General features: G+C 41.7%; 1 protein-coding gene across 1 annotated transcript in view; it reads right to left on the reverse strand.

Moving 5' to 3' along the window:
* The window catches only part of TOPBP1 (DNA topoisomerase II binding protein 1), an 872,354-nt gene that overhangs the window by 302,041 nt on the left and 547,785 nt on the right, over positions 1–22,528 (reverse strand). The window contains exon 23 of the mRNA XM_053715750.1: positions 7,771–7,879. Coding sequence (XP_053571725.1) covers positions 7,771–7,879 — 109 coding nt within the window. The remainder of the gene's footprint in view (positions 1–7,770; positions 7,880–22,528) is intronic.

Consider the following 22,528-nt stretch of genomic DNA (forward strand, 5'->3'; position numbering starts at 1 on the left):
GAATAGTATCCTCGACCCCTTTCTGCTAGGGGTACTGGTACGATAACGCAGAGAGAGAGATCCCTCACACACTCTAGAAAGGTCTCTTTTTTCTGGTCTTGAAGACAGGTTTGACAGGAGGAATCTGCCCCTGGGCGGATGGAATCTGAACCCTATCCTGTAAACCCTGGGCGACAACCTCCAGAACCCAAGGGGTCCTGAACGTCCTGTAACCAGGCTTCTGAGAGGAAAGATAATCTGCCCACTACTTGGTCCCGGAGACCGGTCGGGGGCTGCTCCTTCATGCTGATTTTGACTCGGCGGGCTTCTTGCTTTGCTAAGACTTCTTCCAAGAATGAGCCGGCTTCAAAGTTCCCTTGGACTTGTCCCTTTTCCGCTGGCGCTGGGCCTTGTCCACTCGAAAGGGACGAAAAGTAGATCCTTTAGTCTTAGCCTTCTTATCCTGCGGTAGGAAAGCTCCTTGCCTCCCGTAACCGTGGATATAATCGAATCCAATCCTGGACCGAGCAGAATCTTTCCTTGAAAAGGCAGGGACAACAGCCTCGACTTAGAGACCAAGACTATAGCCACAGGGCCCTGCGAGCTAAAACGGAAAAAACCTGACGCCTTAAGCGTTCAGGCGAATAATTTTGCATATTGTAAAGAAGAATATAAAGAAACAAGAGAGGCGCATGTGTGTACCAGTAACAGAATGGTAAAAAAAAACAATAAAATGTCCTATTCAGGGTACTCACATTTGTGAGAGCACTTATACAGTGCTATTGGGAGCAGGTTGGATATTTTGCAGCAACCCAGCTCACTGTGCATTGGTCATCTTGATAAACAAGGATCCCAATATCTGTATTTGCAAAGCAAAACAAAAGGGGGCAACTGTGTGTACCGGTAGAATAATGTGATATTATGACAAGCCTAATCACAGATGAAAGAATTGCCGATCTTTAGCGCCGTAATCTTATCCTGTATCTCATCAACAGAAGTCTCCCCCTCGACCATTTTACACAGTGATTCACCCAATATGTCGCAGCTCCGGCAACTGCGGCTACGGCCACTGCCGGATGAAAAACAAACCCTGTGTGTTGAAACATCTTCCTTAACATGTTTTCCAAATTTTTATCCATGGGCTCATTAAACGACGTACTATCCTTGAGGGGAATAGTTGTCCGCTTTGCGAGCATGGAGATAGCACCATCCACCTTAGGGACCGTACCCCACAGCTCAAGCTGAGAGTCCAGAAGGGGGAACAGTTTCTTAAAGGAAGAAGAAGGGGAAAAGGAAGAAGATGGGGAAAAGGAAGAACCTAATCGCTCACATTCATTCTTAATAATATTAGCCATCTTAACAGGAACCGGAAGGCCTGAGGCACCACCCTGTCCTCATATACCTTATCAAGCTTAGAAATCGCAGGTTCCTCCAGAAGCTTCGGTTCCAGAACCTCCAGAGTAGCAAGCACTTGCTTCAGCAAAAAGCGCAAATTCTCTATCCTAAACCTAAAGTCAGGCCCCTCTGCAGTGGCCTGAGATGACACGGACTCCGACCAAGAAGGGGCCTCCTCCGAGGAGAGTGCCTCATCATCGTATAATGCCACTGAATATTTCCATAGGCGCAGACAACCCCTGGGTCGGGCCACCATGATACGCACTACGCTTAGCAGAACGTGGTAAGGCATGGATCACTTTTTCGATACCCCGCCGTTTGCAGTTGACCCGCAAAATCTGACGGCCAGCGAATCTCTCCTGCAGGAGTAATAGTTGGACCCTGGGGCATTGCATGTGCAATTGCAGATGAATGCAGGGAACGCACCTCACAGGACGGGGAACCCTCAGAGGTGGACGGCTCAGTAGTACTAGACATCCGTTTACTTTTAGATGTCGTAACTTTATTAAGGCATGTGGAACATAGTTGAACAGGCTGTTTTACCAGAGCCTCCTCACAATAAACACAGTGATGAGACCTTGTTAAAGAGGGAGACCCCTCTAACGCATCAGAGTCCTCCATAGCTTGTGTTGTTATAATTTACTAGAATAAATAACAAATAGGCACCTTTATAACCTCCAATGGCCGGGGCACTCACCACCTCCTATGACCCGGGCTACAGAAACCGCTTTGTCTCCTGCGCCACAGATCAACAGAGGAATCTCATAGCCACACCCGGTCACATGGAATGCCTGGCAGGACCGCCCTGCCTAAGGAGAAAATGCGGTAAAAAATAGCCGTGCAATACTCCCGTAAGTCACCTGAAGTTCCACACATTGCTAGAGCCTCATCTCGCACATAACGCATCAATGACATGAACAATATCATGTATACCCCCCTGTTCAATAATGAAACTCGTCAACGCTGATTGCTTGTGGAGCTGTTAATATGAGTTGGGATGGGTTCGCAGAAAGACTCTCCCTGTGTCTCCGGACTCTAACTTTTGCCCAGGCTCTCACTGAGAGGATGACAGGACTACTTAAAACTCCAGTCCCATTCACGAAGAGTACTACCCTCCATAAGAGACTACTCCGATCTTCGGCACTTCTCTGCCGTCCTCCTGTAACGAAAGGCAAAGAATGACTGGGGGATGAGGGGAGTGGGGGAGGTATTTAAACCATTGGCTGGGGTGTCTTTGCCTCCTCCTGGTGGCCAGGATAATAATTCCAAACAGTAATGAAGCCGTGGACTCTCCTCTCCTTTAGATGGAAATCCTTTTAATCTTTGGCATAAAGATCTTAGTAAAATGCAGGTACAACCAATACCATGTCCTTCAGCCCTGAAAACAAATGATAAAAACAATCTCCTCTAGCGGAGGCAATTTAAAGACTGAGGTATGTGTGGAAGAGAGGGGTAATTTCCATGAGTAATGGATTGTGAACTCTCACCATCTGTAGGAAAGAAAGCTCTAATGTGCTATATGCAAGCAACAGTGCAATCATAAAATACTCTAACTCCATGTACTCCCCCAGGGTTAAATCTCTGGGCATACCGCCAGGTTATTTTTCCTGGCAGCTAGTGCTTGGCAGTTTTATTTGACTGGAGCTACACATGATTCACTTTCCCTTTTATAGTTCCAGATTGGGCGGTATATTTTCAGTTACTAAGCTGTAGTTTTATTAATGGGTTACAAATGCTCCGGTGCTCTGTGGAAGCAGCATTCCCTCCATCTGACCTCCCCTGCAGCATGCACATTCATTTAATCTCAGCAATGGCTCTGAAAACAGGACGGGTGATGGAACAGCACAACAACCTGTTCTTCCCTTGTATATTCAGACAGAGATTAACTGCTGGCATAACCTCTCTCTGGCTATGTGTTGCTAGTGATGTGTGATAACAGGTACTGTGAGAGTCAATGAGCTTTAGTATCTGCAGATAACCCTGCCTACATAAATAATCCTTTTCATTGCTAATCTTTTTCACACTTTAAAAAATGTTAACAAGGAGAGTGATGCTATTTTGCAGTCAGTGATGTGTTCCAATCCTGTCTGCCAGCTAGGGGTTAAAATAATAATGGATAAATGATTATTATTTAAGGGAATCGTATACATTCCGTTTCTGGATTTTTCAACCCTGAACCCCACAATTATTTAAATATTGCATTATATTTGCTATAAAACATATGCATTGTGTGTATGATTGCCCAAATACTTCATGAACACACACACACACACATATATATATATATATATATATATATATATATATATATATATATATATATATATATACACACACACACACATAGTTGATTGAAGTAGCCATGTTAGTCCAGAGATTTAGATATCAAAATAATATGAGTATTGCCTTAAGCAATGATACTTTTTTATTGGACTAACTATACATTTATAAGATGACAAAGGAATGTCTTCCTTTTTCAAGTCTGAAGCAATACTGACCAATTTGATGGAATTTACAGATTATATCTTAAAACATAGGATGGCTAGAAAGACAAAGTGTTACAGAGGTCTGAATGCAGGGGGAGGAGGGGGTGTTGTAAAAATCATGATGGGGGTTTAGGAGACAGATAGTGTCAGTTAAGAATAACAGACGGGAAATATATGGTTATACACAAAGCATATACTGACAAAGTTATATATCAACATAGCTTCAATATATATAAAGATGTGAAATGATGTATACAGGGGAATATAGGATAGTCAAAAAAGGAGAAAGGAAAGAAAGAAAAAAAAGGGGGGGAATAATAATAATAATAAAAGTGTGGACATAGGCTTACCTGCGTACCTATGCATAGAGAGTGTGGAATTTACAATGTAATTTACTACAATATATGAATGTACATTACAACATTTTTTTGATAATGGGTTAAGAAAGCAGAGTCCACATTTAGTCCAGAATTTAGCAAATTTAAGTGCAATATAATTTTTCATTTCAAAGGTTTTTCTTTCCATGGTTTTTTAGAAGTTGCCTCTGAGTATCTTGATTTTGAGGTTTTGGATGGCCTGGTCAGGTTGGGTGAAATGGTGACCAACAGGGGCACAGTATTTTGTTTCAAAGAGGTTTTTAATTGAGTGTCTGTGTAAGTTCATCCGAAGGTGCAGTTTTTGGCTTGTCTCTCCAATATCACATCCCACTTCACATGCAGTGCAATGTATCTGGTATACCAAATTTGCAGATATACATGAATATGCCCCTTTAATGTTATAGGATTTACTCTTGTGATTAGCTTTGCTGCTTTCACAAATGTGTTGACATAGTTTGCAGAGAACTTTGTTGCAGCGCTTGGTTCCATTCTGAGTGTTCTTTTTATCAAGGGGTAGCTTTCTGTGGACCAATTTCTGTTTTAGGTTAGGTGGTTGTCTGAGTGCCAGGATATGGGGTTTTGGAAGGATTTTTTTGAGTGTGGGATCCTTTTAAGAGTAGTGGCTGTAAGTCTTTTATGATTTTTCGTATTCCTTCTACAGCAGGGTTATATTTAATGCTAGTGGGATAGGCGATATGTTTTTCTTCTCCCTGTATTGTAGCAAGTGTTCACGCGGGGTATTGAAGGCAGAGTTAATTTGTTTGTTTATAACCCTTGTTTTGTAACCTTTTTCTCTGAATGATTGGGACAGTGTGATGAGGTGTCACACTTGGTGGCTGAGCAAATTCTGTGATATCTGGTGGCCTGACTGTAGATTATGGATTTTTTAATGTGATTTGGGTGGGAGCTGGAGCTGTGAAGGTAGCTGCATCTATTTGTTGGTTTCCTGTATACAGATGAGTGCAATTTGCCATTTGTGATAGATATTATTGTATCCAGAAAGCTGACACAGTCTCTAGAAAAGTCCATTTTAAACTTGATTGATGCATGAAATAGATTAAATGATTTATAAAAATGTTCTAGGTTTTTTTCTCCTCTGTCCATATGATAAAAATATCATCTATGTAGCGAAAGTATTTGAAGGGTTTGTGAGGGTGAGTAGCTAGGAATCTCTGTTCTAAGTCAGCCATGAAGAGGCTTGCATACTGTGGTGCCATTTTGGTGCCCATGGCTGGTCCCATGGTTTGTAAATAGATGGAGTTATTGAAGATAAATTAATTGTGCGTGAGTATAAATTCTGTAAGTTTACTGACTGTAGAAGCACTATATGCCTGGTTAGAGCTGTCTGAGGAAAGAAAGTTTAAGCAGGCATCAATACCAAATTTATGTGGAATATTGCTGTACAGGGATTTCACATGCATTGTCACAAGTATAGTATCCTCTGGCAATTCTGTTATCTGGCTAATTTTGTTAAGAAAATCAGTGGTGTCTTTTATAAAGCTAGTGGTGTTAATAACTAAGGGCTTAAGAAAATTCTCCACTAGGCCATATTGATATATATATTGATATATAACTGTCTCAGTATATGCTTTGTGTATAACCATTTATTTCCCGTCTGCTATCCTTTACTGACACTATTTGCCTCTGTCTCCTAAACCCCCATCATGATTTTTACGACACCCCCTCCTCCCCCTGCATTCAGACCTCTGTAACACTTTCTATCTTTCTAGCCATCCTATGTTTTAAGATATAATTTTTAAATTCCATCAAATTGGTAAGTATTGCTTCAGACTTGAAAAAGGAAGACATTCTTCCGAAAGATTGTCATCTTATAAATGTAGTTAGTCCAATAAAAAAGTATCATTGCTCAAGGCAATACTCTTTTTTATTTTGAGATATATATATATATATATATATATATATATATATATATATATATATATATATATATATATATATATATATATATACATACATACATACATACACATACCACCCTACACACGTATATAGCTGACTTTTATGGTGAGCTCAATATATGTTATACACTATATGCCCCCACACGGCTACTTCATAATCCCACCCAGCTGACAAGCTTTTCTGGGTAAAACACTGTTAACTATGTGTTTGACCCCTACAAAGGTCTTGATTTTCATTTCATGTTTTCATTTATGCCAAAACTATTATATAATCTCAAATTGTCACCAGCAATTAATCAAATTAACTACAATGAATGTTCATTTAGAACAATTTTGTTGCTTACTATTATGTATTGTAATAGCAGTTAAAAGAATATATACACTATATAACAAAACAAAAAAGTGGATTTGATAAAGTAAAAAATATGGTGTTACCTTATAAACCACTTCCAAACCTACAAGTAATGCTTTACGATAATGCTCAATCTGGAAGCACTCTGTGCCAAGCTTCCGTTATATTAGTCTGATTCCAGAGCAGAAACTGAAATTAAACAACTAAAGATAACCATAGAAAAAAAAATGGTCTGTTTTCCAAGCTCACATTTCATGTTAACATGAAGATTAAAGAGTTGTATAGTAATGCTCCTATATGAAGACACAAAATTTGAGATACCCCTGTAAAAATTCAGATTTGGCTGACAATAATTGAGGTGACGTAGCAAATCAAGCAGTTAAAGGTGAAAAAAAAGAATTATCTTGCATGGTAGGCGGAAACAACAACTGCATTATTCACTTTAGAGAACAGTAATACTTTTTTAAATGTTGTTCTACCAAAGATATTAAAAAGTTAAAAGTGAACATCTGTGCTTTTTTTTATTCCCTATGAATTTAAAGGGACATTAAAAACTAAATAAATGCTTGTTTTGTATCTATATTTTATTAATTTGCTCGTGTTTTGCCAAACATTTTTAAAATGTTATAAATAGCAAATATTGAAAAAAGAAAAAAACTAGAAAAAAAAAAAAGCTAGATGTAATGATTTATTCAAAGCAAGGATTAGCCTAAGAATAATATGCAGAAATATTTTTTTTAAATTATATTTATTTTTTAAAATATTGAATAAATAAGTGTAAACTTTTAGTATCTATAAAAGTTGTAACGTGAGTATACCAATGCTTAAAAGCCTGCCCTCCATGTTTTATCTCTTCTGCTGAAACCAGTTAGGGAAAGTTCTAAATGAGCTTACAAAGTAACAGGCTTTACCTTCCCTTTAAAGGCATACACTTTTACCTTAGGTATAATCATCTGTGGTTTCTTGGAACTTTGAAAATTAACATAGAAAAGTGACAGTCTAAAGTCATCCAGGTGAAAAGTTGTCATTAGAAAGGGAAGTTGTCTCAAGTAAACTATCTTAAAAAGGTATCTACCCTGGTTGAAAACCTAGGCAATAAAGGAAAAGGCTGGGGCTTTCTTAATAGACAAGACAAATGATACACTATGTGGCAGAAATAAAAACCAGACCTACATTTTAAAAACCAGCAATAACCATTAAAAACTCTGGTGCAATTATCCATGTTCAACATCACTTATATACTTCTTTAGAGATAAGGGTACCTAGCTGTTCAATGAGGTGACAGTAGTCAATTCGTTCTTGAGGATTCAAAGACGACAACTGGAAACGGCGCTCCTTCTTGGGCCCTTCTTCCATAGAGAGGTCCTCAGTCTGAAATCACAAATAGGTTGTAAGTACTTTCAATTTCAATTCCAGAAAAACAAAATTTATGCTTACCTGATAAATGTCTTTCTTTTGCGATGTACCGAGTCCACGGATTCATCCTAACTTGTGGGATATTGTCCTTTCTGACAGGAAGTAGTAAAGAGAGCACCACAGCAGAGCTGTCTATATAGCTCCCCCCTTAACTCCACCCCCCAGTCATTCGACCGAAGGCCAAGGAAGAAAAGGAGAAACTATAAGGTGCAGAGGTGACTGAAGTTTACATAAAAAAAATACTATCTGTCTTGAATAGACAGGGCGGGCCGTGAACTCGGTACATCGCAAAAGAAAGAAATTTATAAGGTAAGCATAAATTTTGTTTTCTTTTGCATGATGTACCGAGTCCACGGATTCATCCTAACTTGTGGGATACCAATACCAAAGATTTCGGACACGCATGAAGGAACTTAAACGGAAGGCACTACTGCTTGCAAAACCTCTCTCCCAAAATTAGCCTCCGAAGAAGCAAAAGTATCAAATTTATAACATTTTGAAAAGGTATGAAGCGACGACCAAGTCGCAGCCTTACAAATCTGTTCAACAGAAGCATCATTTTTAAAAGCCCATGTGGAAGCTACCGCTCTAGTAGAATGAGCTGTAATCCTTTCAGGAGGCTGCTGTCCAGCAGTCTCATAAGCCAAACGGATGATGCTTTTCAGCCAAAAGGAAAGAGAAGTCGTCGTAGCCTTTTGACCCCGACGCTTTCCAGAATAGACAATAAAGATGATGTTTGACGAAAATCTTTGGTTGCCTGAAAATAAAATTTCAAAGCACGAACCACGTCCAAGTTCTGCAACAGATATTCCTTCTTACAAGAATGATTAGGACAAAGAGAAGGAACAACAATTTCTTGATTGATATTCCTGTTAGTAACAACCTTAGGTAGGAACCCAGGCTTGGTACGCAAAACCACCTTATCAGCATGGAACACAAGATAAGGAGAGTCACATTGTAATGCAGATAGTTCAGAAACTCTTCGAGCTGAAGAGATAGCAACTAGGAACAAAACTTTCCAAGATAAAAGCTTAATATCTATGGAATGCATGGGTTCAAACGGAACCCCCTGAAGAACTCTAAGAACTAAATTTAGACTCCATGACTGAGCAATAGGTTTAAACGCAGGCTTAATTCTAACTAAAGCCTGACAAAAAGCCAGAACGTCTGGAACATTTGCCAGACGCTTGTGCAACAAAATAGACAGAGCAGATATCTATCCCTTTAGGGAACTAGCCGATAATCCTTTCTCCAATCCCTCTTGGAGAAAAGACAAAATCCTAGGAATCCTGATATTACTCCAGGAGAAGCCTTTGGATTCGCACCAAAAAAGATATTTACACCATATCTTATGATAAATGTTCCTGGTAACAGGCTTTCAAGCCTAAATCAAGGTATTGATGACTGACTCAGAATCAAGCGTTCAATCTCCAAGCAGTCAGTTGCAGAGAAATAATAATTTGGATGCTTGAATGGACCTTGAATCAGAAGGTCCAGTCTCAATGGCAGAGACCATGGTGGAAGGGATGATATGTCCACCAGGTCTGCATACCAAGTCCTGCGTGGCCACGCAGGTGCTATCAAAATCACTGATGCTCTCTCCTGTTTGATTCTGGCAATCAGACGTGGAAGGAAAGGGAAAGGTGGAAACACATAAGCCAGGTTGAACGACCAGGGTACTACTAGAGCATCTATCAGTACACCCTGAGGATCCCTTGACCTGGAGCCGTAACAAGGAAGTTTGGCGTTCTGACTTGACGCCATCAGATCCAACTCTGGTGTGCCCCATAGCCGAACCAGCTGAGCAAACACCTCCGGATGGAGTTCCCACTCCCCCGGATGAAAAGTCTGACGACTTAGAAAATCTGCCTCCCAGTTCTCTACACCTGGGATATAGATCGCTGACAGATGGCAAGAGTGAGCCTCTGCCCATTGGATTATCCTTGAGACCTCTATCATCGCTAAGGAACTCTTTGTTCCGCCCTGATGATTGATATAAGCCACAGTCGTGATGTTGTCCGACTGAAACCTGATGAATCTGGCCGAAGCCAGCTGAGGCCATGCCTGGAGAGCATTGAATATCGCTCTTAATTCCAGAATATTTATCGGTAAGAGAGCCTCCTCCAGAGTCCACAAACCCTGAGCTTTCAGGGAATTCCAGACTGCACCCCAGCCCAGAAGACTGGCGTCTGTTGTCACTATAACCCATTCTGGCCTGCGGAAACACATTCCCTGGGACAGATGATCCTGTGACAACCGCCAAAGAAGAGAGTCTCTGGTCTCTTGATCCTCCCTAGAAATGAAAGTCTTGTGAGGGGGGAAAGAGAACTCTTTTTTACGTTCACTTTCCACCCGTGAGACCTTAGAAAGGCCAACACTAAGTCCGTGTGAGACTTGGCTAGTTGGAAGGACGGTGCTTGAATTAGAATGTCGTTCAGATAAGGCGCCACTGCTATGCCCCGTGGCCTTAGAACTGACAGAAGGGACCCTAGCACCTTCGTGAAGATTTGCGGCGCCGTGGCCAACCCGAAAGGAAGAGCCACAAACTGATAATGCTTGTCCAGAAAGGCGAACTTGAGGAACTGGTGATGATCTTTGTGGATAGGAATGTGCAGATACGCATCCTTTAAGTCCACGGTGGTCATATATTGACCCTCCTGGATCAATGGAAAGATAGTCCGAATGGTCTCCATCTTGAAAGATGGAACTCTTAGGAATTGGTTTAGGATCTTGAGATCCAGAATTGGTCTGAAGGTTCCCTCCTTTTTGGGAACTATAAACAGATTGGAGTAGAACCCCTGCCCTTGTTCTGCTTTTGGAACTGGGCAGATCACTCCCATGGTAAAAAGGTCTTCTACACAGCGTAAGAACGACTCTCTTTTTGTCGGGTTTACAGACAATTGAGAAAGATGGAACCTCCCCCTTGGAGGGGAATCCTTGAAATCTAGAAGGTATCCCTGGGTTACAATTTCTACTGCCCAGGAATCCTGAACGTCTCTTGCCCAGGCCTGAGCAAAGAGAGAGTCTGCCCCCTACTAGACCGGTCCCGGATCGGGGGCTACCCCTTCATGCTGACTTAGTGGCAGCAGCAGGCTTTTTGGCCTGTTTACCCTTGTTCCAAGCCTGATTAGGTCTCCAGGTTGGCTTGGATTAAGCAAAGTTCCCCTCTTGCTTTGCAGCAGGGGAAGAGGTAAAGGGACCACTCTTGAAGTTTCGAAAGGAACGAAAATTATTTTGTTTGGTCCTTGTCTTATTTGACTTATCCTGAGGGAGGGTATGACCCTTCCCTCCAGTAATGTCTGAAATGATCTCTTTCAATGCAGGCCCGAAAAGGGTCTTACCTTTGAAAGGTATGGACAAAAGGTTAGATTTAGATGACACATCAGCTGACCAGGACTTCAACCATAATGCTCTACGCGCTACAATGGCAAAACCTGAATTCTTAGCCACTAATTTAGCAAGATGAAAAGCGGCGTCTGTAATAAAAGAATTAGCCAACTTAAGAGCCTTAAATCTGTCCAAAATATCATCTAGTGGGGTCTCCATCTGAAGAGCCTCTTCTAGAGCCTCAAACCAAAAGGCAGCTGCAGTGGTTACAGGAACAATGCATGCTATAGGTTGAAGAAGAAAACCTTGATGAACAAAAAACATAATTTATGCTTACCTGATAAATTTATTTCTCTTGTGATGTATCGAGTCCACGGATTCATCCTTACTTGTGGGATATTCTCCTCCCCTACAGGAAGTGGCAGAGAGAGCACCCACAGCAGAGCTGCCTATATAGCTCCCCCCTTAGCTCCCCCCCCCCCCCCCAGTCATTCGACCGAAAGGCTAGGAAGAAAAAGGAGAAACCATACGGTGCAGTGGTGACTGAAAGTTTAAAAATAAAAATATATATGCCTGTCTTAAAAAACAGGGTGGGCCGTGGACTCGATACATCACAAGAGAAATAAATTTATCAGGTAAGCATAAATTATGTTTTCTCTTGTAAGATGTATCGAGTCCACGGATTCATCCTTACTTGTGGGATACCAATACCAAAGCTTTAGGACACGGATGAAGGGAGGGACAAGACAGGGACCTTAAACGGAAGGCACCACTGCTTGTAGAACCTTTCTCCCAAAAATAGCCTCCGAAGAAGCAAAAGTATAAAATTTTTAAAATTTGGAAAAAGTATGAAACAAAGACCAAGTCGCCACATTACAAATCTGTTTAACAGAAGCCTCATTTTTAAAAGCCATGTGGAAGCCACAGCTCTAGTAGAATGAGCAGTAATTCTTTCAGGAGACTGTTAGCCAGCAGTCTCATAAGCCAAACGGATGATGCTTTTAAGCCAAAAGGAAAGAGGTAGCCGTAGCCTTCTGACCTCTCCGCTTACCAGAATAAACAACAAACAATGAATATGTATCATATAGCCTTACTAACTTTGAACAGCTATGCAAATAAAAAATTAACCCCTTAATGGCAAAACCGGATTGAAAAAACATCAAAACCAGTAAAAAAGACTTTCAGCACTTTGCCACAGTTCTGCTGTGGCTCCTACCTGCCCTTCAGAACAATTTGTGAGGAAAAAAAAACATAATTTATGTAAGAACTTACCTGATAAATTCATTTCTTTCATATTGGCAAGAGTCCATGAGCTAGTGACATATGGGATATACAATCCTACCAGGAGGGGCAAAGTTTCCCAAACCTCAAAATGCCTATAAATACACCACTCACCACACCCACAATTCAGTGTAAAGAATAGCCAAGCAGTGGGGTGATAAAGAAAGGAGTAGAAAGCATCAACAAAGGAAATTATGTTTTCTTTCATGTAATTGGCAAGAGTCCATGAGCTAGTGACATATGGGATATCAATACCCAAGATGTGGAGTCTTCCACTCAAGAGTCACTAGAGAGGGAGGGAATAAAAATAAAAACAGCCATATTCCGCTGAAAAAATTAATCTACAACCCAAAAAAATAAGTTTATTTCATTTTTGAAAGAAAAAAACTTAAAACAAAAGCAGAAGAAAAACTGAAACAGCTGCCTGAAGAACTTTTCTAACAAAAACTGCTTCCGAAGAAGCAAATACATCAAAACGGTAGAATTTAGTAAATGTATGCAAAGAGGAACAAGTCGCCGCTTTGCAAATCTGATCAACTGAAGCTTCATTCTTAAAAGCCCACGATCTAGTAGAATGAGCTGTAATTCTCTGAGGCGGGGCCTGACCCGACTCCAAATAAGCTTGATGAATCAAAAGTTTCAACCAAGAAGCCAAGGAAATAGCAGAAGTCTTCTGACCTTTCCTAGGACCAGAAAATAAAACAAATAGACTGGAAGTCTTCCTGAAATCTTTAGTAGCTTCCACATAATATATCAAAGCTCTTACCACATCCAAAGAATGTAAGGATCTCTCCAAAGAATTCTTAGGATTAGGACATAAGGAAGGGACAACAATTTCTCTACTAATGTTGTTAGAATTCACAACCTTAGGTAAAAATTGAAAAGAAGTCCGCAAAACTGCCTTATCCTGATGAAAAATCAGAAAAGGAGACTCACAAGACAGAGCAGATAGCTCAGAAACTATTCTAGCAGAAGAGCTAGCCAAAAGGAACAACACTTTCCAAGAAAGTAGTTTAATGTCCAAAGAATGCATAGGCTCAAACGGAGGAGCCTGTAAAGCCTTCAGAACCAAATTAAGACTCCAAGGAGGAGAAATTGATTTAATGACAGGCTTAATACGAACTAAAGCCTGTACAAAACAGTGAATATCAGGAAGTATAGCAATCTTTCTGTGAAACAAAACAGAAAGAGTGGAGATTTGACATTTCAAGGAACTTGCAGACAAACCCTTATCCAAACCATCCTGAAGGAACTGTAAAATTCTATGAATTCTAAAAGAATGACAGGAGAATTTAAGAGAAGAACACCATGAAATATAAGTCTTCCAAACCCTATAATAAATCTTTCTAAAAACAGATTTACGAGCTTGTAACATAGTATTAATCACTGAGTCAGAGAAACCTCTATGACTTAGAACTAAGCGTTCAATTTCCATACCTTCAAATTTAATGATTTGAGATCCTGATGGAAAAACGGACCTTGAGATAGTAGGTCCGGCCTTAACGGAAGTGGCCAAGGCGGGCAGCTGGACATCCGAACCAGATCCGCATACCAAAACCTGTGTGGCCATGCTGGAGCCACCAGTGTCACGCTCGGCTGCTGGGAAGCTCTGCAGTCCTCTCTGTGTGCTTGATTGACAGGTGTCTGAGCCACCCCTTCCTGATGATGTCACAACCAGGCTTTTTATTCCGGGCTTCCTGTTTCTCCAGTGCCCGTTTGTTTAACTTTGTGGCTTCTGTTAGGAATTCGCTGTGGAATCTCTCTAACTGCTGCTTTTCTGTTGCCAATCTCTTCAAGGACTGACTATGCTGGATTAACCTTCAACCTCCTGATTACCTGTCTCCAAACAATGCAAGTACTGTTTGTTTTGTGAAACTTTCAAACTGCCTGTTTACCTGCTGCAAATTCTGACTACTCTATGTACTGCCAAACTATTCAAATACTGTTATTTCTGTGAAACCTTCAATCTGCATGTTTACCTGTTTCCAAACTCTGCAAATACAATTATTCAGTGTAAACCTTCAAACTGCTTGATATCCTGTTGCCAATCTCAACAAGTACTGATTAATCTGTGTTAACCTTCAAACTACCAGATTACCTGTTGCTATCTCTGCAAGTTCTAACAGTGTTAACCTTCAAACTACCTGATTACATGTTGTTAATTCTGCAAGTTCTGACTACACAGAACTGACTAACCCTCAAACTGCCTGATTACCTGTTGCATACTCTGCAAAGACTGTCTACTCAGTGTTAACCCTCAAGCTGTCTGATTACCTGTTGCATACTCTGCAAAGACTGTCTACACAGTGTTAACCCTCAGACTGCCTGATAACAAATTACCTACTCCTGCATTATTAACTGTTTCCTGTTTTACCCTTCTTCTATCTGAGTATAAGTGGACTATCCCTGCTCTCCTGATTCTGTGGAAGACATTTCCTGAAACCAGTTCCTTATTCAGAAGTCTATCTGGCTGATATCTTGAATTACTTTGGCACAGGCTAACCCTGCTCCATATAGTGAGTACTTTGTTTTTTGGAGGTTGTCGTGGGGTCACGTCCTGGATTAAACTCAGAGCGCAAGGGTGTTGTTTAAGTTCGCCCTAGCATTTGGGTCTTCTTCTGGACATTTTCTAACCTGACAACCAGCAACACAAAAGACTGTTCCATGGTGATTTTGGAGATCACTCTTGGAAGGAGAACTAGAGGCGGGAAGATGTAAGCAGGATGATAACATCAAGGAAGTATCAGTGCATCCACTGCTTCCGCCTGAACATCCCTGGACAGGTATCTGTGAAGTTTCTTGTTTAGATGAGAGGCCATGAGATCTATCTCTGGAAGACCCCACATCTGAACAATCTGAGAAAACACATCTGGATGTCCTACAGGCTAGAACAGAAAAACCGGATGTTCGTAGCATTCAGGCGAATAATCTGCATATTTGCATCACAGATAAAAGAATTTGCAACACTTAAGGCCTTAATCTTTTCCTGCATCTCCTCGAGGGGAGTCTCCATCTCGACCATAGCTGACAGTGCATCACACCAATATGTAGCCGCTCCAGCCACCACAGCGATCGCCGCTGCCGGTTGGAAAACAAACCCCGTGAGTTGGAACATTTTTCTCAACATGGATTCTAACTTATTATCCATGGGCTCATACGCTTAGAGTCATACGCTTAGAGAGCATGGAGATAGCTTCATCCACCTTAGGAATGGCCCCCCATAGCTCAAATCGAGAGTCCGGAAAGGTGAACAGCTTTTTAAAAGGGGTAGAGGAAGAAAAGGACAAGCCCAATTTCTCCCCCTCATTCTTAATAATCGTAGTTCACGGGAACTGGGAAGGTCTGAGGCACCACCCTGTCCTCGTAAACCCAAACTAGCTTAGGGATCGAAGGTTCCTCCGGAAGTTTCGATTCCGGAACCTCCAACATAGCAAGCACTTCTTTCAGTAAAAAGAGCAAAAGCTAAACTTGAAGTTTGGCTCCTCCGTAGCAGGAGGTCTAGAAGACCCCGCTTCCATCCCAGAGAGAGCGCACTCCGACGAGTTGGAGACGTCGTCCTCATTGGATAATATCTCAAGAGACATCCAACCGAGTAGATGACCCCTGGGACGGTAGGTTCTATCTTTCCCTACGCTTGCGCAGGGCGTGGTAGGGCATGGAAGGCCGCAGAAACCGCCTCTTGCAACTGGGCAGCGAAATCTGGTGGCCACGAGGCCCCTCCCGTGGGAGGATTAGTATGGCCTTGGGAAGCTACATGTGTAATCAGAGATGAATGATGGGAACGCACCTCGCGGTACGGAGAACCCTAAGAGGTTGATGGATCAGTAGTACGATATTGCAATCTTATCAAAGCACATGGAACACAGTTGAGCAGGCGGATCAACCTGAACCTCTTCACAATAAACACAGGTATTAGATTTAATTAAAGAGGGAGTATCCTCTAACATATCGGAGTCCTCCATAGCATGCACCTTTAATGCAGACTGTGATAGACTAAATGGCACCTTTATACACCAATGGTCGGGGCATTCACTACCTGCTATGACCCGGACCACGGAGAAACCAGTATGTCTCCCGCAAATGCTGATCAAGAAAGAGGAAGTTGAGAAGGCCACATCCGGTCACATGGAGTCCATGCAGGACCACCCCTGCACTATAGAGAAAACTCGCCAAAAAGGCTGCGCCGATCCACACCTGACTGTTCACAAATTGCTAGAGCCTCATCTCACACATAACATAGCATTAACACTATAAAAATATTATGCCTAAATCCACCCCTGTTCAATAATCCCCTTTCCAGGGATATTAACCCTTGATTCTATACACATAAAAGGAGATCCACTGTGACCCTGTCTTCTAGCATTATCATATGTGTATAAATAAAACAATCTTACCAGAATCTATGCCGTGGAACAGGAACATGGCCCTTTAAGTGTGACAGGTTAGTAGCATTGCTCCTGACATGGACTTGAGTGAACAAAGGCATCCATGCTGCCACTGAGAGGATTACTTAAAAATCCCGTCCTATTGCGAAGAGTACTACCCTCCAAAAGAGCCAGGTTCTTATTTCCCACAAGTAATGAATGAAGCAGTGGACTCTCCTCCCATTAAGATGGAAAAGCACTTACCTGCAATCTAGCTCTCAGGCAGGACGACAGCTTACAAGGTGTGAAAGGACACATACTCCTCACAGAGACCTGCAGAAAAAGAAAGAACATAGTAGTCAACTCTAGCTTTCTATAACAAGGGCAGCAAAATGTTAGGAAACCAAGCAAGGACCACCTCACCACTTCCTAACTGCTTAAAAGCCACCACTACTCTTACTCAAGAGATTGACGTGGACACAGCTAACCTTAAATCCGTGCTTGCAGGGAAAAGTACCCAGAAAAGGAAATAAATCTTCAGACATCAAACTTCACCTCCTCCATTGACAGAGGCAAAGAGAATGACTGGGGGTTTTGGGTAAGGGAAGTGAAACAACAGCTTTGCTGTGGCATTCTTTGCCGCCTCCTGCTGGCCAGGAGAGAATATTTCCACTGTTACGAGGAGAGTCCACTGCTTCCTTCATTACTTGTGACAATACAGAACCTGGCCACCAGGAGGAGGCAAAGACACCCCAGCAAAAGGCTTAAATACCTCCCCCACTCCCCTCATCCCCCAGTAATTTTGCAGAGGGAACAAGGAACCGTAGGAGAAATGTAGGTCCCCCCAGCGGAGAACCAGGCGGGAGCCGTGGACTCCCCACGTAACGATGGAAATTAAATTATCAGGTAAGCATAATTTATGTTTTCCATCTAATATGAGGAGAGTCCACAGCTTCATTCATTACTTGTGGGGAACAAATACCCAAGCTCTAGAGGACACTGAATGAATAATGGGAGGGTAAAAGGAAAGGCGGGCACCACAGCCTGTAAAACCTCTCTACCAAACACAGCTACAGATGGAGAAAAAACGTCAAATTTTTAAAAAAGAAACTTTGTGAAAGTGTGTAAGGAGGACCAGGTAGCTGCCTTACAAATCTGCTCCATAGAAGCCTCATTCTTAAAGGCCCAAGAAGAAGGCACAGCTCTAGTTGAGTGAGCAGTAATCCTCTGAGGAGGCTTATGTCACGCTGTCTCATAGGCCAAACGAATCAAGCTCCTCAGCAAAAAGAAGCCTTCTGCCCCTTACGCTTCCCCGAATAGAGAACAAACAAAGCTGAGGTTTGTCAAGGCTCGAACCACATCCAAGTTATAAAGTAACTGTTCCTCGAAGGAGGAGGATTAGGACACAAGGAAGGAACAGCAATATCCTGAATAATGTTACGATCAGACACCACCTTAGGGAGAAATCCCAGAGCAGTGTGAAGAACAGCCTTATCTGTATGGAAAACCAGGTATGGAGGCTCACATTGCAAGGCCTCCAATTCAGACACCCTGCGAGCTGAGGCAATGGCCAGTAGAAAGAGAACCTTCCAAGTCAGAGTCTTAATGTCAGGTGAATGCATAGTCTTCAACAGGGTCCCCTGCAGAACCAGATTCAGACTCCAAGGAGGAACAGAATGTCTTAACACAGGCCTGATTCTGGACAGGGCCTGAACAAAAGAATGTATATCAGGTAGCTCAGCAAGCTTCTTGTGTAACACCACCGAAAGCGCCAAAATCTGTCCCCTTAATGAACTGGCGGCAAGTCCTTTCTCCAAACAATCCTGGAGGAAAACATAATTTATGTAAGAACTTACCTGATAAATTCATTTCTTAGATATTGGCAAGAGCTCATGAGCTAGTGACGTATGGGATATACAATCCTACCAGGAGGGGCAAAGTTTCCCAAACCTCAAAATGCCTATAAATACACCCCTCACCACACCCACAACAAATAGCCAAGTAGTTGGATGATAAAATAAGGAGTAAAAAAGCATACAAAAAAGAGAAACTGTAAATATAATTGTGCTCTTATACAAAAAAAAAACATAACCACCATAAAAAGGGTGGGCCTCATGGACTCTTGCCAATATGAAAGTAAGAAATTTATCAGGTAAGTTCTTACATAAATTATGTCCATGAGCTAGTGACGTATGGGATAGAAATACCCAAGATGTGGAAGAGAGGGAGGGATAAAATAACAACAGCTATTATCACTGAGAAATTAAATCCACACAATTAAGTTTTTCTCAAAAAACTTAAATCAAAAGCAGTAGAATCAAACTGAAACAGCTGCCTGAAGAAGTTTCTCTACCAAAGACTGCTTCAGAAGAAGCAAAATACATCAAAATGGTAAAAACAATAAAAGTATGCAAAGAAGACCAAATTACTGATTTGCAAATTTGATCAACCTAAGCTTCATTCTGAAAAAGTCCAAGAAATGGCGACTGAACTTAGAAGAATGAGCTGTAAATCTCTGAGGCGGAGCCTGCCCTGCCTCAAAATAAGCCTTGAAAAACAAAAGCTTTAACCAGGATGAAAGAAATGGCAGAGGCTTCCTTGCCTTTTCTGGAACCAGAAAAAAAGCAAATAGACTAGAAGTCTTCTGAAATCCTAGTAACCTCGATATAGAATTATAAAGCTCTTACTACATCCAAAGGATGTAAAGAATTCTCAAATAATTCTTACGGATTAGGACACAAAGAATGAATAACAATTTCTCTACTAATGTTGTTCAAATTCACAACCTTAGGAAAAAAAGAAGTCCACAAAACAACTTATCTAGATGAAAAAATCAGATAAGGAGACAAACAAGAGAGAGCTGATAAATCAGAAACTCTTGTAGCAGAAGAGATAGTCAAAAGAAACAACACTTTCCAAGAAAGTAGATAATATTCAAAGAAAATATAGGCTCAAAAGAAAAGAGCCTGCAATATCTTGAAACCAAATGAGACTCCAAAAAGGAGAAATTAATAAATGAACAGGCTTGATACCAACCAAAGCCTGAACAAAACAGTGAATATCAGGAAGTTCAAACAAGCTTTCTAGAAAATAAAAAAGAAAGAACAGAGATTTGTCCCTTCAAAGAAATTGCAGACAAACTTATCCAAACCATCTCGAAAAACTGTAAAATCCTAGGAATTCCAAAAGAATGCCTAGAGAATTTATGAGAAGAACACTATAAAAACAAAATTTATGCTTACCTGATAAATTTATTTCTCATATGGTATATCCAGTCCACGGGTTCATCCATTATTTGTGGGATATTCTCCTTCCCAACAGGAAGCTGCCAGAGGACACCCACAGCAGAGCAGTCTATATAGCTCCTCCCCTAACTGCCACCCCCAGTCATTCGACCGAAGACAAGCAAGAAAAAAGGAGAAACTATAGGGTGCAGTGGTGACTGTAGTTTAAAAATAAAAAACACCTGCCTGACAGGGCGGGCCGTGGACTGGATACACCACAAGAGAAATACATTTATCAGGTAAGCATAAATGTTGTTTTCTCTTGTAAAGGTGTATGCAGTCCACTGGTTCATCCATTACTTGTGGGATACCAATACCAAAGCTTTAGGACACGGATGAAGGGAGGGACAAGGCAGGAAATTAAACGGCACCACTGCCTGTAAGACCTTTCTCCCACAAATAGCCTCCGAAGAAGCAAAAGTATTGAATTTGTAGAATTTAGAAAAAGTGTGAAGCGAAGACCAAGTCGTCGCCGCCTTACAAATCTGTTCAACAGAGGCCTCATTTTTAAAAGCCCATGTGAAAGCCACCGCTCTAGTGGAATGAGCTGTAATTCTTTCAGGAGGCTACTGGCCAGCAGTCTCATAAGCTAAGCGGATTATGCTTCTCAGCCAAAAAGAAAGAGAGTAGACAACAAACAAAGCAGATCCAGAGTAGACAACAAACAAAGCAGATGTTTGACAAAAATACTTAGTAGCTTGTAAATTAAACTTTAAAGCACGAACCACATCAAGATTGTGTAAAAGACGTTCCTTCTCTGAGGAAGGATTAGGACATAATGAAGGAACAACAATCTCCTGATTGATGTTCCTATTAGATACTACCTTAGGAAGAAACCCAGGTTTGGTACGTAAAACTACCTTATCTGCATGGAAAATCAGATAAGGGGAATCACACTGTAAAGCAGATAATTCCGAAACTCTTTGAGCCGAGGAGACAGCTACTAGAAACAGAACTTTCCAAGATAAAAGTTTAATATCTATGGAATGCAAAGGTTCAAACGGAACCCCTTGAAGAACTTTAAGAACTAAATTTAAACTCCATGGCGGAGCAACAGGTTAAAACACAGGCTTAATTCTAACTAAAGCCTGACAAAACGCCTGAACGTCTGGAACCTCAGCCAGACGTTTGTGCAAAAGAATAGACAGAGCAGAAATTTGTCCCTTTAAGGAACTAGCAGACAATCCTTTCTCCAATCCCTCTTGGAGAAAGGATAAGATTCTAGGAATCCTGACCTTACTCCATAAGTAACCCTTGGATTCACACCAATGAAGATATTTACACCATATCTTATGATAGATTTTCCTGGTGACAGGCTTTTGAGCCTGAATCAAGGTATCAATGACCGACTCAGAAAAAACCACGCTTTGATAGAATCAAGCGTTCAATCTCCAAGCAGTCAGACGCAGAGAAATTAGATTTGGATGTTTGAAAGGACCTTGAAGTAGAAGGTCCTGCCTCAGCGGCAGAGTCCATGGTGGAAAAGATGACATGTCCACCAGATCTGCATACCAAGTCCTGCACGGCCACGCAGGAGCTATCAAAATAACCAAAGCTCTCTCCTGCTTGATCTTGGCAATCAGACGAGGGAGCAGAGGAAACGGTGAAAACACATAAGCCAGGCTGAAGGACCAGGGCGCTGCTAGAGCATCTATCAGCGCTGCCTTGAGATCCCTGGACCTGGACCCATAACGAGGAAGCTTGGCGTTCTGACGAGACGCCATGATAATCCAGTTCTGGTTTGCCCCATAGTTGAATCAACTGGGCAAATACCTCCGGATGGAGCTCCCACTCCCCCGGATGAAAAGTCTGCCGACTTAAGAAATCCGCCTCCCAGTTCTCTACTCCTGGGATATGGATAGCTGAGAGATGGCAAGAGTGAACCTCTGCCCATAGAAATATCTTTGAAACCTCCAACATCGCCAGGGGGCTCCTTGTACCCCCCGATGGTTGATATAGGCTACAGTCGTGATGTTGTCCGACTGAAGTCTGATGAACCTGACCGCAGCTAGCTGAGGCCAAGCCTGAAGAGCATTGAATATCGCTCTTAGTTCCAGAATGTTTATCGGAAAGGAGGGCTTCCTCCTGAGTCCACGAACCCTGAGCCTTCAGGGAGTTCCAGACTGCGCCCCAGCCCAGAAGGCTGGCATCTGTCGTCACTATAGTCCATTCTGGCCTGTGGAAGATCATTCCCCTGGACAGATGGACCCGAGATAGCCACCAGAGAAGAGAATCCCTGGTCTCTTGATTCAGATTTAGCAGAGGGGACAAATCTGTGTAATCCCCATTCCACTGATTGAGCATGCAAAGTTGCAGTGGTCTGAGATGTAGGCAGGCAAATGGAACTA

The sequence above is a fragment of the Bombina bombina genome, chromosome 5, assembly GCF_027579735.1.
Source record: "Bombina bombina isolate aBomBom1 chromosome 5, aBomBom1.pri, whole genome shotgun sequence".
Classification (NCBI taxonomy): Eukaryota; Metazoa; Chordata; class Amphibia; order Anura; family Bombinatoridae; genus Bombina; species Bombina bombina.